Source organism: Eumetopias jubatus, unplaced genomic scaffold (genome assembly GCF_037043125.1).
Source record: "Eumetopias jubatus isolate StellerSeaLion01/CBP00866 unplaced genomic scaffold, mEumJub1_p1.0 scaffold_12, whole genome shotgun sequence".
Lineage (NCBI taxonomy): Eukaryota > Metazoa > Chordata > Mammalia > Carnivora > Otariidae > Eumetopias > Eumetopias jubatus.
Window position 1 is genome coordinate 65,109,365 of NW_028274818.1, and position 16,524 is coordinate 65,125,888.

Sequence of the window (16,524 nt, forward strand, 5' to 3'; positions counted from 1 at the left end):
CTACATTATAAGGAAAAAATCACAGCTCTGAGTCCACTTCCCCCCCAAAATCTCAGAGATGTCTGTCTTCTACTTTTGTGGCAATAGCAAATACGACTATGTGGGGAGAAGGGAGAACATATTACTAAAACTTTGTCTACGTATTCATAATGACTGAACTTTTCCCTACACAGCATAGAAAGAATTTCACTGTGAGATATATGAAATTAAAATTTAAAAAAAATAAGAGAAATAAGAGAGTAATTCACATGTTACATTGAGCAATAGAAAGCATTTTTAAATATTTCCCATAAATACTAGTAGCACCAGTAATTACCACTTGAACAATTTCTAAAACAGACATAACTGTCACAAAAAGCCACAGACTTAACACTAGGAATGAAGGTACAGTCAACACAAGGCATATTTTTATCTTTCAGGAGGTATTACTCTGTAGAGCATCTAACATCAAAAGCACCTGTGTGTATTGTACAAACGATACTCCTAAAGGCTATGATTTTCAGAAGGATGTGAAATAAACACATGAGACACTTCTCATATGTATTATAAGTAAAGACTGTATTTTGAAATCAGTTTTAAACTGTAGACAAACCAGAATGTAATGCTAAGGTGATATTACCAGAAAATCATAAAAACATACTCTGAAGTATAAAAATACATTTGAGAAAAACAAGAATAGCAATCACACAAATCACTTTAGAATTCTTAGAAAATGGGTAGATTACAAAACACACTTTAAAAATATTCATGGGATAAATATGTTAGGAGATGTGCACTTATGAATTGTAACATCAGTGGCAAAATCACCATCAAATGTAAAATTTTACTTGTTATTAAAATATGGTCAATATTTAAGCAAACCAAAATATGCAATATGGAAAAGCAAGGACAGCAAACACAGAGCAGTAGTGGGGATATTATCTGTTCCTTTTTCCTTATCACACGGCAGATAGCAAGGATCAGCCAGTTTATGCTTTCTCCCTGGGCCCAAACAAACCATCAGAATCGTTTCCAAACAGAGCATGTCAGGTAGGGACTACCAAGAAACCACACACAAAAATATGAAATTAAACCTATTTTCTATACCTAGCACAGGATTTTAGTGACCTGAAACATTTAAACAGATTTTTAGACAACTATTTTTAAATCAGAAATGGTTATATTTTCATATTATTTAAATTCACATAATCAAGAAATGGATTCCAATATATTTTTCACTTCAAAGACCAAAATCCATCACTGAAACAACAACACAAACTTGAATGCAATGATAACCTTAAAAATCCATTAGTAAGAAACAAGGGAATAGGCTGTTTTCTCTGGAGAAAAGCAAGCATACTCCTGAGAGTATGAGAGAGCACTTTGCATGCTGACAATGAACATACGCAGGCCAGGAATAAGAGTACTGATAAAACATAAAAAGTAATAATACCCTTTTCAATATAAGCAATACATTCTCTCATTCTCTACTCAATAAGGTAGGGGAGTGATTTAAGGCATGAAAGCTCCTAAATTTTCATGGATCAACAACAAAATAAGAAGTAAAGAGTTGATTTACGGCATTAACAAAGATATCAAATAACACTTACTTTTGCGAAAGCTTCAAAAATGTCAAAGGAAGGTGGCAGCTGAGAAGCATCCTGGATTTCTTCTCTCATGAAATGTTGAAATGTCATTACCAGCTGCCTGAGGCCCTCTTTCTTATCTTCAGTGATTTTGTTAATATCTTTTTTAAAGAGAGAATAAATAGCACAATCACACAGTGAATTTTTAATGGACAATTTTCAGGTGTTCAATGCTAGCTGTTAAACCAGATTTATCCTCTCTAGATTTCATTCTGACAGAGAGCAAATACGTTCCTTTTTATTTTTTCGCAGCTACATATTACAATATATATATATTACCAATTAAATTGCACCAAACTTCATCTACAATATAAGATCAAATACCTATCAAAACAAAATAAATAACATGTACAGATGAAAAACACTACAACCCAAATCAGGAAAGATGTGTGTTACAGGTCCCCCACATCACCCTGGACATCACAAGTGCGTCAAGTCAAGTGAATTTAAGCAGATCTTCCCATGAAACAATTTTCAACCAGGTCATGACCAACTGATAAACAGTATATCTCAAAGGAAAAAACAAAACCAAAAACAAAAGGATAACCAAAAGTAAAAAGTTCAGTGAGAGTCCAACTGGTGAAATGTGTCACATAAAAAGTCCACTGAGAAGAAAACAGGGAGCAACCCAAGAAATCTCGACTTCAAATTATTTCCACACTGAATAAACAAGATGCGGTGCTGCTAAACCCAAACAGAAGGAGAAGGTTCCAGAGCATAGCTGTCAAAAAATCACTCCATTGAAAACTCAATTTAATTTTTAGCACAAAAAGGTGTTAAGGCTAAGAGTGTACAATTCATAATGTTGTAGAACACTTCACTTAAGACAGCATGGATGAGGGCGCCTGGGTGCCTCAGTCATTAAGTGTCTGCCTTCAGCTCAGGTCATGATCCCAGGGTCCTGGGATCGAGCCCCGCATCGGGCTCCCTCCTCCATGGGAAGCCTGCTTCTCCCTCTCCCACTCCCCCTGCTTGTATTCCCTCTCTTCCTCTCTCTCTCGCTGTCAAGTAAATAAATAAGATCTTTAAAAAAAAAAAAAAGACGGCATGGATGACACCACTATTGAGTAGGGCTACTGTTACTCACAGCAAGAGACATTAATTACTTAGCAGTAATATAACACGAAAAATTATTAATTAGTTCTCTATTAAAACTGAAAAGATATATCAAGTTGAACTACAGCATAATTCTGGGGCTCATGTCAGCTCCACATATTCTTTTTAAATTACTTGTTCAACAGAGAATAATTAACCCGATGATTTCTTAAATAATAATTTATTATCATTGGCACTTAGGATCCCATAACCATAAATCTGTACTAGATCATTTTCGTATTTGTCTCCACCCAGAAATATTAAACTGTGTAGCAAAATTTACTCTATGAGCTCTGGCTACTTTGGGGTTGAAGTCATAGACAACTTCACTAAAGGGGATCTGTCCCAGTATGAAAGGAACAAAAACCCTACACTGAACACTCAGACTGGAGGGCCTGTCAGTATTCCTAAATATCCTGGCCACTACCATGGAGTGGAAAAGAAGAACAATGCTCAATGCTGTCAGACAGCCCAAATCAGCTATACCATCTACTTTACTTCTAATCTAAAGGACCATGGAGTACCTGGGTGGCTCAGTGTCTGCCTTCAGCTCAGGTCATGATCCCAGGATCCTGGGATCAAGCCCTGTGTCAGGCTCCCTGCTCAGTGAGAAGCCTGCTTCTCCCTCTTCCACTCCCCCTGCTTGTGTTCCCTCTCTCGCTGTGTCTCTCTCTGTCATATAAATAAATAAAATCTTTAAAAAAATTAAAATAAATAAATAAAAATAAATAAAGGACCAGTGACCCCAAATGTTCCCTAGAACCCCCTTGTTCACATCATTGTTCCCTGGCATCAAAAAGAAACAAAGATCAGGTTCTAGTACTTTACAAACTCCTAAAAGGCCAAGACTACCCTTGGAACAAATTAAATAAGCTAATGTGTCAAGCATATATAAAAACATGAAAAGGTTTGTGAGATTTGCCTCACAAAATAAGGAGACAGAAAAACAATGTTAAAAAGAAAGCAATGCATGAGGTCAGCAAATAAATGACAGGATTTTTTTGGTGCTGATAGACAATCACTTACTTGACTCCAGATCATAAAATGAGTAAAGTTTCTCCGATTCAGACGGTGTTTCTTCCATCTATGAGGCAAAGGGGGAAAACACCAAAAACAACTTCAAGTGCTCCAATATATCAATGAATAAATTTGAATCTCTTTAGATATTGAAATGAAACTCTATTTAAAGAGACAATGTTAATATTCCTCCTCTTCATCACTTTCTAAGAGTTGAATTATTCAATCAGTAACAATTTTAAAATCTAAGTTATGACTTACCCCCTCAATTTCATTTCCAATTGGAAAATTCTTTTATAAGAAGTTCTCATACTTTTATTTCTTTTCCCCAGCTCTACCCACAGACTTGTATTACTGTAAGCATTTTACTCCTATCATTATAGAAAAGCAGAGATGGATGGATAAAAATAAGAGTTTATTACAAACTGCAACCTTCACCAAATTACCTTAAGTCAAAAGTCATCAATGTCCTTATCTAAAACATAAAAGAATCATAGATTCCCTGGGTTGCTGTGGGGATGAAATGAGGTCTATCCTGTAAAGCAATTAGCACGGGGCCTAGAAATCCTAAGTGCTCAATAGACCGTATCTATTATTATTATTATTATCAGTGCTTTCTATTAGATTCTAATCCAGTAGGTCCTGGTTCTCTATCATTCTGATATTAATAAAGTAAAAAAAAGTTCAGCCTCAAATATAATGATCATACTTTTAATATCTAGCAACTAAAGAAATACATAACAAAGTTGATCTGAATTTATTAATGCTTTGAAATAAATTTGTATTTTTTAGTTCAACACAATATATATATTTGCAAATTAGTACCTAAATATATGATAGGGGTTATATACTCAGTCCAAAGACAATGCCCATTTGGTATTCTACATCCAGATTTTTTAGAAGTGAGATATAATTGATATATAACACTGTGTTAGTTTTAGGTGTAAAAACATAATTTTACATGATTAAAACTCTCTATAAAATTTTATAGCCTTCCCCTACCCCAAAAAATTCAATAAACAACAGGACAGAAGAGAGCTGGAACCTGAAATAATTTGAGAAAGAGACATTCACATGAAAGCTTTTGGCAAAAGGGAGTCTGGAGGGTATCGCCAGAGGTTTATTCCACAGAACCCAGTGGTGGTTTAGGCAGAGTAGGGGAAAAGACTGAAGAAGCAATTTCAGTGAAACCTGTCTATAAAAAAAAAAAAAAAAAAAAGCACTCTTCCATGTAAGAGTAATTATCATCATGTGATTAATAGGAAAATGACAAGTTTTTGTCTTAAGATACTCCCTGATATAATCTACCTTCTACCTTCACATGGGTTTAAAGTTGGCCTTAAATAATAATATGGGGAACCTGGGTGGCTCAGTCAGTTAAGCATCCTACTCTAGCCTTCCACTCAGGTGGTGATCTCAGGGTCATGAGATCGAGTCCTGCCTCGGGCTCTGCACTTAGCAGGGAGTCTGCTTGAGATTCTCTCTCCCTCTGACCCTCCCCCCACTCACATCCTTTCTGTCTCTAAATAAATAAATAAAATCTTTAAAAAAATATATGAATAATACATACAACTTCAAGTGCTTTGGTTAATTAAAATCCAAGCTTATTCCATGAGTTTTATACTCACAAGTTTGAAAACAACTCTGCCAAGCAGTCGAACAGAATCCGGGGGATACCTGGGTTTGCAACTTTTAAGGCATTTGCATTCCCGCTTGTGGTCTGGCCAAGCTTTTTTCTGTTAAGACAAGAGTGGGGAGGGCATATGTTGTAACTTTCATTTACACTGGTTTTGAACGTGGAGAGTCATCAACATTAATTTGATGTTAACAGCCTAAATATAACTGCAAAATAGAAAACGAAAGCAAAGGGCGCCTGGGTGGCTCAGCCGTTAAGCATCTGCCTTCGGCCCAGGTCATGATCCCAGGATCCTGGGATCGAGCCCGCACCGAGCTCCCCACTCCACGGGAAGCCTGCTTCTCCCTCTCCCACTCCCCCTGCTTCTGTTCCCTCTCTCACTGTGTCTCTCTCTGTCAAATAAATAAATAAAATCTTAAAAAAAAAAAAAGAAAAGAAAACGAAAGCAATATTCTAATACTATTAATGATGCAGAACCTAGTCTTTCCCAAGAATGTAATTACCAGGCATGGACATCAACACTTCTCCTCCACCTCTGCCCTTCAAACTACCCCATGGTTATTACCTGGCTGGTGGAGTCCAAGGAAGAATCATTATGACTTACTTAATAATTTATAAGATAGTCTTTTATCTTTTAGCTGATTAAATAGGATTCAGTAAGAGGCAGTAATTTTGAATACAAAAAGAAAATATCACACCAAATTAGAAAATAAACACATGGTTCAAGAAAATCAAAACAGGGGCGCCTGGGTGGCTCAGTTGGTTAGGCGATTGCCTTTGGCTCAGGTCATGATCCCAAAGTTCCAGGATCGAGTCCCGCATCGGGCTCCCTGCTCAGTGGGGAGTCTGCTTCTCCCTCTGACCCTCCCCCCTCTCATGTGCTTTCTATCTCTCATTCTCTCTCTCTCAAATAAATAAATAAAATCTTAAAAAAAAAGAAAAGAAAATCAAAACAGGGCAGATAGCCTTCTGAATTTCTGTGCTGCTTTAGAGAGTATAGAAGTATCAGGGACTAATATAACAATAAATATGAAACCTTTTGTTTTTGAAGACCACACAGCAAGGGGTTATTAACTAAAATGACCAAATGTCATTTGCCCAGGACTGCTGTGGTTTATTTATGTTGTCCCGGCCTAATCATTAATAGTACCCCTTTTCATTCTGAAAAGTGTGCTGTGGATGATAAATTATATGGTCACTTAACCCACAATCCTACCTATGTGCTGGTGTGGCTGAAAAGACCAACGAGCCAGTCACCAATCCTGCATTGCTGAGAAGAGCAGACAGTAGGCAGGAGGACACTGTCTCCCTGAATCTTGGGAGTCAGAAATGTCATGGCTCCTTCACAGGGAATGACCTCTATAGAGAAATACAATGCAGAGTATCTAAGATTTAACCCTGGTTGAGTGGGAGAAGGCTCGACTAAATGTCTGACACGTTCTATTCCAACTGAAAGCTGGAAGTTCCATCACCGAAATGCCTGACACTCACACACATTCTTGCTTCAGAAACTGTAAATATGCCTCCCAACTTCTGGCCCTATAAAATCCCTCCAGGAGGAACTCTCTCTTTTCCACCTATAGCACAAACACGAAGTGCAACCAGAAATTCAAATCTGGGGACACCTGGGTGGCTCAGTCGGTTAAGTGTGTGACCTTGGCTGGGGTCGTGATCTCAGGGTCCTGGGATGGAGTGCCACATCTGGCTCCAAGCTCAGAGGGGAGTCAGCTTATCTCTCTGCCCTCCCCCCACTCATGCGCTTGTGTGCGCTCTCTCTCAAATAAATAAAATTTTTAAAAAGTCAAAAGTGCTGCAGCTACTTTGAAACTGTGAGTTTCAAGCCAGCATTTTGCTCAGAAAGACTGCCAGTGTTGAGTTCCTGGGTGAAGATGTGGCTTATCTGCTATTTCCTACGAACCCAAATCTTGAAGGCAAGGTTTGCAAGGGGTACAACACTTCTTTCCTCAACTGAACCCATGACTGCCTCACTTCATTTCTTCTTATCCACTACAGTAATGCTTTTAATGTGATGTTTGTAATCTTTTTGCTTTTTTAGTATTTATACTTCACTCACTTCTAAACAAGACTGAGTTGCTTCAAAATGAAGATGTATGGGCGCCTGGGTGGCTCAGTTGGTTAGGCAACTGCCTTCGGCTCAGGTCATGATCCTGGAGTCCCAGGATCGAGTCCCACATCGGGCTCCCTGCTCAGCAGGGAGTCTGCTTCTCCCTCTGACCCTCTTCCCTCTCGTGCTATCTCTCACTCTCTCTCTCTCAAATAAATAAATAAAATCTTTAAAAAAAAAAAAGTAGAAATGGAAAAATGTTGAAGTTACAAAAAAAAATAGTCCTCTAGCATTTACTTAGCATTCTGCAGTATGTCAGACACACCACTAAGCAAATAAAAAAGGATATTTCATTTGATTTTTCACAATAATACAAATGGTAGATATTATCCTTATATTAAAGATGACTAAAGTAAAGCTGGGCGGGATCTCACCACCAAGCTACATAAACACAAAAGAGGAGAGTAAAAATTCTTAGTATTCTACTCATGAGAGCTCAATAATCACCATACATTTATTCGACTTGCCTTTTGGCAATGCAAAAAATAAAGCATAATGGCTTATATAATTCTCATCTGACAGAAAAGAAAAACACAGCTTCACCAAGTATTAAATCACAAGAGGAGTTTATTCTAAGAATGCCAATCAACATACCGGACAATTATAATGGCCATCATATAGCTACTTCCAATGTCAGTACTCACTAAACGGCATAATATTAAACTGTAAGTCTGTGAAAGAAAATGTTTCTATTGTTTAGGGGGCTAGTCTTAGACCAGCAATTAGCAATTTATCAACATGGGTAAGATCCCTTAAAAAAATACCTTCCATTGGCAATTAAGTTTGAAAACCGCTGCATAATACACACCCTGCTTAGAGAATGGAAGTAATTTAGTTTGCTAAAAAGCTCTGCATGAAAGAAACTTGTATAACTTAGTTAACACAGAGTTTCCTGTGATTGTTACTGCCATCCTTTGGGAAATTAGGTTGGTATATATGGACTCAGATATAGCTATTTACTTTCTTTCCTTCATCTGATCTTTCAGTGAGAGTGGGTTTAACAGACAAATTCATGATCATTCACACTGATAGAAAACGAGAGTGCTAATATTTTTTATTTCTGACTGGTGAACCACAACTTTGGTGGAAGAGTTTTCATTTAGTATTAATAGTTGAGAATGCTGATAGATGCCCTCACTGGACTGGCTATGTAGGCAGGAATGAACCACAAGTACAAATGGGTCTCTGAGAAAGCCCTCTGGCCCTGTTCAAAGCCTGAGCAAGTGTCCAGGTACCAAAGGATGGCACCTAGCAAAAGAAGGTGAGGCCATTTGGACCAAAAAAAATCTTAAAAGAAGATTTTATTCAACACTTGTAAGTACAAGTGATCATCTACAACTCCTTTGTTATGTTCTGAGCATCTCAGTCTCCTGCTAGCTTACCACAGTGAAGTAACTACAAAATGTACCCCTAGGTAACAAACCTGTTGATCTGTTAGATAACATTATTTAGAATTAAACATCCAAATTTTGGAGAATTCCTGTCAAAACAACTTTAGGTCTTTAGCATAATTAATATTACACTACTATTTCTCAGAAATTAAACTTATTAGAAATTAGACAGTATGTTTCTTAAAGCTATTCCTAAATCACTGCATGAAAACACCAGAGAACATACTTATCTTCCCATTTGCTTCAGGAAAAAGATACTCATTCTTTTCATCTAAAAACCAAATTAGATGGGCACCTGGGTGGCTCAGTTGGTTAAGCGACTGCCTTCGGCTCAGGTCATGATCCCGGAGACCTGGGATTGAGTCCCACATCAGGCTCCCGGCTCAGCGGGGAGCCTGCTTCTCCCTCTGACCTTCTCCCCTCTCATACTGTTTCTCTCTTTCTCTCTCTCAAATAAATAAATAAAATCTTTACAAAATAAAAAAATAAAAATAAAAATAAACACCAAATTAGATCTATATAAATATAGAAAGTAATCATACCACTTAAAACTGGTCTATAGCATAGTGCCAACATAGAGCCTACTTCATATTTCACCATGATATTAAAAACCATGTTTTTAAAACAATAATTATTAGGATTTACTGCTCAGCATCACCATCGCATCTTACCATACGGCTCCCTAACAGAAGCTTACCACAGAAAAGGCTTACAAAGCAATCTCTTAAGTAACCACATGTGACACTGAAGCAAAACCTCACAATCTCACAAGAGCATTAGGCATTATCTAAACTGTACAAACTTTAACCTTGGTCTAGACATCAACAGCACATAACATATCTGCCAGTTTTACAAAGACAACCTCCCTGATTTATTTTTTCCTATTTTCTTCCCTCACTGCAATGTGGGATATAATTAAGATTTTTTTCACAATATTGGCTCTAATGTTTTCTGTTCTGAAAGTTGAACATTATCAGTGATGTACAATAAGCACAAATTAGCATGAAAGACAAATGACATTAAAATATTGCATTAAGACACAAAGACAATGGGAAAAAATAGTTTTGGATGGGAAAAGGAAATGAAGACATCTACAGTGATTCCACATGTCAGTACATACAGGACTCAGAAACCACTCTGGAAATCTCTACATTTTCATGTTCTATAGTACTTATAGTGACTCAGAATAAAAACTAATTAAGTAAACCAGCAGTTCCCAATGGGGGTAACCCTAATCTTGAAGGTTGTTTGGAAAATATATGGGAGCATCCTTATTTGTTAGGATGCCTGGGGAGAGACATGGGCACTGAGTGGCCAGGAACCAGAAATGCTGGACATCCCATGTGGGATATTCCGTACAATGAAGAATCAATTCTTCCAGGCGCCAAGGTGGCTTAGTCAGTTAAGTGTCCAACTCTTGATTTCAGCTCAGGTCATGATCTCAGGGTCGTGGGATCAAGCCCAACATCAGGGTCCACACTCAGTGGCGAATCTGCTTAAGGACTCTCTCTCCCCACTCCCACTGCCCCTCCCACGGCTTGCATGCTCTCTCTTTCTAAAAACTGATAAATAAATCTTAAAAAAAAAGAATCAATCATTCCAAATCTAAGACGACTTTTAAATATCCAATCAAACATTCTGTAGAGGGAACAAACTTGTTTCCAATTATCCGAGCCTGGAACTAAGCCTCCTTTCACATATAAAAACAAAGAGCTTGTTTTTACACAGCCTTGATAGCACTGAATTTTCTAGGTAATTCAAGGGAAGACTGCATTTTAAGAAGTTTAGCTAAATTTATTTAAAATTTTATAAAAGCATATGACTGAAGGCAACATCACCTATGGTATTTGAGGTACCAATAACGTATTTTCTGATCCTGGATTTTGTACTTCCCTTTCCAAATTGACTTTGTATAAATGCAAATATCTGACTTCTTAATTATGTCTTCAGGTCTACTCATGCCTGAGCATCTATATACTACAATATGTGTTATTTTCGTTGTGTTGAGCACTGGGTGTTATTTTTAAGGGATGAATCACTAAATTCTACTGCTGAAACCAATATTATACTATATGTTAACTAACTTGAATTTAAATAAAAATTTGAAAAAATAAAATACATAAAAAATAATAAAATACAAAATAAAATAAAATACATATCCTCAAGATTAGGGTTACCCTCATTGGGAGCTACTGGTTTACTTAATTAGTTTTTGTTCTGAGTCACTGTAGGTACTATAGAACATGGAAATGTAGAGATTTCCAGAGTGGTTTCCGAGTCCTGTATGTACTGACATGTGGAATCAATGTAGATGTCTTCATTTCCTTTTTCCATCCAAAATTCTTTTTCCCATTGTCTTTGTGTCTTAATGCAATATTTTAATTTCATTTGTCTTTCATGTTAATTTGTGCTTACTGTACATAAATATAAAACATTATTTTATTATAAGTTATTTTCATTTTTTTCCTCCTTTACATTCAAGTTATGGTATTATATTGATATTGAATTTTAAAAATACATAACTAGTTAGACTGTACTAACTATGGAATTTCACTTCAATATAGTAGAGAGGACAAAAATATAATTATTATAAAAAGGGAGAGGGGCACCTGGGTGGCTCAGTCAGTTGAGCATCTGACTCTTGATTCCCGCTCAGGTCATGATCTCAGGGATCGAGCCCAGCACTGGACTCTGCGCTCAGCACAGTCTGCTTGAGATATTATCTCCCTCTCTCCCTCTCCCACTGCCCCTCCCCCTGCTCACAAGCTCTTTCTATCTCTCTCCAAAATAAATAAAAACTTAAAAAAAATAGATAGCAGGGCTCCTGGGTGGCTCACTCAGTGAAGCGTCTGCCTTTGGCTCAGGTCATGATCCCAGGGTCCTGGGATCGAACCCCACAATAGGATCTCTCCTCAGCAAGAAACCTGCTTCTCCCGCTCCCTCTGCCTGCTTCTGAGCATGCTTGATCTCTCTCACTCTCTCTGTCAAATAAATAAACCTTAAAAAAAAAAAAAGATAGAGTTAGGTCTGGGAGAGCTGAAAACTGCAGATCTAGAACAATGCTACATAAACATACACAGCACACACACACATAAAAATATATATTTAAATTCACAGCCTGGGACGACTGAAGAGATTCTGACAGTAGTGATGAGATAGGATCAGGTGTCCAAAGTCTTTTTAATCATCACAAAAGGATTCCACATGTAGCTAAGGTTGAAAAACCACTGATCTAGACTAAATTAAAAAGGACGCCATTGTACATATTAAATAGAAGAACCAAAAAAAATACTATCCTATACTTACTAAACTATTAGTAGAACTGTAAAGTTCTCAAATCTTTTTTTTTCTTTTTAGAGAAAGAGAGGGAGAGAGAGCGAGAGCTCATCTGCAAGCGGGGGTAGGGGCGAGAGCGAGCGAGAGAGAGAATACCAAGTAGGCTGCAGCCCATTGTGGAGCCTAACGCGGGGCTCAGTCTCATGACCCTGAGACCATGACCTGAGCCAAAATCAAGAGTCAGACGCTTAACTAACTGAGCCACCCTGGCACCCCTCTAATCCTTCTGATGGGTGTTTGGTAATGAACATCAGAAGTCTTAATGTGAATATTGTTGGCATATAAATAATATTTATAATGCACTTAATCCTCACAAATGTAATTGATGTACAGAAAAAATGTAAGAATGCTCTTCATACATTTGTATACAAAACTGAACAATTGGTAATAATTTTTTCAGTTTTTCCTAAAAGAAAAAGCTATTTTTGCCTTTCTCCTTATGCTTTCCCAACACTGTTTGAATTTTCTGCAAATATCAGATTATTATATTTACAAATAATAGCAAATATAATTATCTTAGGTCTAGCAACTGTGATTTAGGGAAAAGCACTTTTACATGAAAGAGAAAGCAAAACGACTGTTCAATAAACACTTAAATATTTTGGAAAATCTGCTTATAACTCAAAGAATGGTTTAAATGTATTAATTTTTTAAATGTTAAAAAATGCTTCAGTGAAATCTTCCGTAATGCAAAGACTTAGTAAACTTTTATCAGGTTAGTTTTGTTCATGTCTCGTTTTTAAAAGTAAGTGTGTACTAGGGGAGCACCTGGGTGGCTTACTCGGTTAAGTGTCAGACTCTTGATTTCAGCTCAGGTCATGATAGGATCCTGGCATTGAGCCCCGTGAAGGGCTCCGCACTCAGAATGGAGTTGGCTTAAGACTCTCTCTCTCTCTCTCCCTCTCCTTCTGACCCTCCTCCCACTTGTGCATGCTCTCTCTCTAAATTAATAAATTAAAAAATCTTTTAAAAAAATAAATAAGTGTATTACCAATTAGGTACATCTTGCATGTACAGGTGTTTGATAGGTATCTGATGATTTCTTCCTAAACCAGTACCATTTATAGAAGATCTAACTTACTATATATTTATCATTATTTAAAATTAAGGCCACCCAAAAAGAAGAAAAGCCAGTAAACTCTCTAACAATACTTTCTTTGGCCAGTCAGACATGATCCTTATGACTAAAGAAGAGAATTTACAGATGAGATCTTACCGCAGAGAAAGAAAATCAATTTACTTCTTCTTTCTTACACAAAATGACCTTAGCACTACTATGACATTTCCCACTCCTCCTTGGAAACAAAGTCACTAGAGCTCAAGAACCCATATAAATACTGTCAAAGATTGGATTTGGGTTGGAGTAAAGACTCGTTTTAGGGGCGCCTAGGTGGCTCAGTCATTAAGCGTCTGCCTTCAGCTCAGGTCATGATCCCAGGGTCCTGGGATGGAACTCCACATCAAGCTCCCCGCTCTGCGGAAAACCTGCTTCTCCCTCTCCCACTCCCCCTGCTTGTGTTCCCTCTCTCACTGTGTCTGTCAAATAAATAAATAAAATCTTTAAAAAAAATTTAAAAAGACTCATTTTAGAGCAGCTTATTATTATGTGGGATGGAGTTTGACAACATGTATTGAGCCTGGTTTGGGTAAAACACATGTAATTCATGACCTGGGCTCAGCAGATATTTATTCTGTAAGAAGGCTAGATTCAATGTTCTTGAAGGCAGCCTCCCAATTATAAAATCCATGACTCTGTAATATCCACAGGAACAGATATCTGAATTATGTCAAAATAGGTCCGAATCTTGCCCACATTAGACTTACACAGCTGAAAATTTGGAACAGTATTTTTTTCAAATTTTGGATCATTAAGGATGAAGAAATTGGCTTAAAATATGCAAACAGAAAATAAGTTCTTTTAAGTCATTTATTCAACAATTTTATCACTAATACCACTAACTGAACATCTTCTGTGTGAAAGACTGTTATGATCTTTTTACCACCTAGTCATGATCAATTCCACTCACAAACAATATTGACAGAGATTTACTATGAGCATAACTGGGATAGTTGAGTTGCCATGAAACTTGCAGGAAAGAAAAGAGAGAGACCCAACAGCTATCCAGTCCCTCATAAACCATTTTATAGCAAATAAACAGTATCTCCCTCTTCATGCTTCAAATGCAGTCCAGTATTGAACTGCAGGTTGGCAGATACACAAAGGTCTAAAAAGTTGGAAACTGGAAAAAGAAAAGTGGAAAGCTAAGCCAGGTGTCTCAGCTGACTGACAGATATTGATTAAAATCTTGCATAAAATCTCCTCAGAGCACATGAGAGACCTAGTGATAGACTTTAGACTTATCACTTTCAAAGCTTACTGAATGCTGCATCAAGTGTAGAACAAGAGTGCCTTCCCACTAGCCTTAATCAAATTAGACAGATAGAACCAAATACAAAGACAGAGTGAGGCAGGAGAATTGTCATAGGGCATCAAATTGACATAAGAAACAAGAAAAAAGTATTACTTCTTCAGAAAATGGAAATTACAGTCTCCTGGTTAACTGAGGAATCATATAATAAATAATAATATTAGTACCCCAAAGTGATTCAGTGATCATCTAGTGTACGATTCAGGTCAAATCCATTCTGCCACCTGCTTTCATAAAGTTTTATTAAAACATAGCCACCCTTACAATTTACACTCCCGCCTATCACACAAGAGTTGAGTAGTTGTGACAAATCTATAGCCCACAATGCCTACAATATTTATTATCTGAACCACTACAAAAACATTTGCCAATCTCTGATCTAGTGAGAGATCATATGAAGATGGAATGACCTAATTGATATATTTTAGCTAGAAAGGCAAAATAACTCATTTACCTCTACAGACTTCCAATCTTCTTTGAAAGAAACCTCCATGCTGGATTAATCAGAATGTCAGCACCAAGTTCTAGTGGAACACGGTGATGGAGCACACGTATTTTAGCCCTCGTACAAGTAATTATCAAGTTTTTAACTCCCAAAGTATATTAGAATGGCCGTCAATGAATGAGGAGTTCAACATCATGTCTAGAAAGTGGGGGTGAGACAGGCTACACAAACAGGGGAGTGGAGTCCACATCAAATGGCAGTTACCCTCAAAGTCTTTTCTGAGAGGGGAGCCAACCTACCAAGCAGAAATCCAACAGGAATCTAGCATCACAGAGTTTATGTCGGGCACTGAAGGGGATTGAAAAGTAGCATTAAAAAGAGAGACTTAACCAAAAGTCTGCATGCCAAACAGTCTGAAAACACCTCTTTGCTACTGGAATGATTCTGAGTAAGCAAAGGAGTGTCAAAATGGAGAATCCAGATAAATTTGAGGAATTTGAGAAACAAGACAGAGGATCATAGGGGAAGGGAGGGAAAAATGAAATAAGATGAAACCAGACAGGAAGACAAACCATAAGAGACTCTTAATCTCAGGAAACAAACTGAGGTTGCTGGAGTGGAGGGGGGGTGGGAGGGATGGGGTGGCTGGGTGATGGACACTGGGGAGGGCATGTGCTATGGCGAACGCTGTGAACTGTGTAAGACTGATGAATCACAGACCTGTACCCCTGAAACAAATAATACATTATGTTAATAAAAAATTAATTAATTAATTTAAAAAAGAGAGAGCAGGCACGAGGTGGAGAGGGGTGTGGGGAAGGGGCAGAGGGAGAGAGAGAATCTTAAGCAGGCTCCATGCCCAACACAGAACCAGACACAGGGCTCCATCTCACAACCCTGAGATCATGACCTGAGCCGAAATCAAGAATCAGATGCTTAACTGACTGAGCCACCCAGGCACCCCTAGACAGGACCTATCTTTGTGTTCCAGAACAGAATGTAAATATTAATCTTGATAATACAAAAGTGAAGGTACACTGGCAAGTTATGGGAAATAGGGTGATAAGAGCGGATCAGTGGGAACACTATGTTCACCTTTAAAAGGAGGGAATCGAGAGACACTGTCTATAAAGTAGATCCACCTTATCCAAGAGGGACAGTTCTAAGACTCCAGTGGATGCCTGAAACTGCGCATAGTACCAAACCCTATACATACTACTTTTTTCCTACACATACACACCTAGGAGATGTGACTAACAAGTAGTATATACAGCATGAATATGCTGGACAAAGAGATGATTCAGGTCCCACATGGGAGGAATGGGACAGTGTGGGACAGCGCAAGATTTCACCACGCTTCTCACAACAGCATGCAATTTAAAACTTACAAACTGTTTATCTCTGGAATTTTCTATCTAATATTTT

At 37.7% G+C, this 16,524-nt stretch overlaps 1 protein-coding gene across 2 annotated transcripts in view; it reads right to left on the reverse strand.

The window, feature by feature from the left end:
- Positions 1 to 16,524, reverse strand: part of SMYD3 (SET and MYND domain containing 3) — a 708,338-nt gene that overhangs the window by 507,137 nt on the left and 184,677 nt on the right. For both annotated transcript variants that reach the window (XM_028111942.2, XM_088017182.1), the window contains exons 3-5: positions 5,366 to 5,473; positions 3,747 to 3,804; positions 1,590 to 1,726 (exon numbers count right to left, since the gene is read on the reverse strand). In XM_028111942.2, the coding sequence (XP_027967743.1) occupies positions 1,590 to 1,726; positions 3,747 to 3,804; positions 5,366 to 5,473 (303 nt within the window). The remainder of the gene's footprint in view (positions 1 to 1,589; positions 1,727 to 3,746; positions 3,805 to 5,365; positions 5,474 to 16,524) is intronic.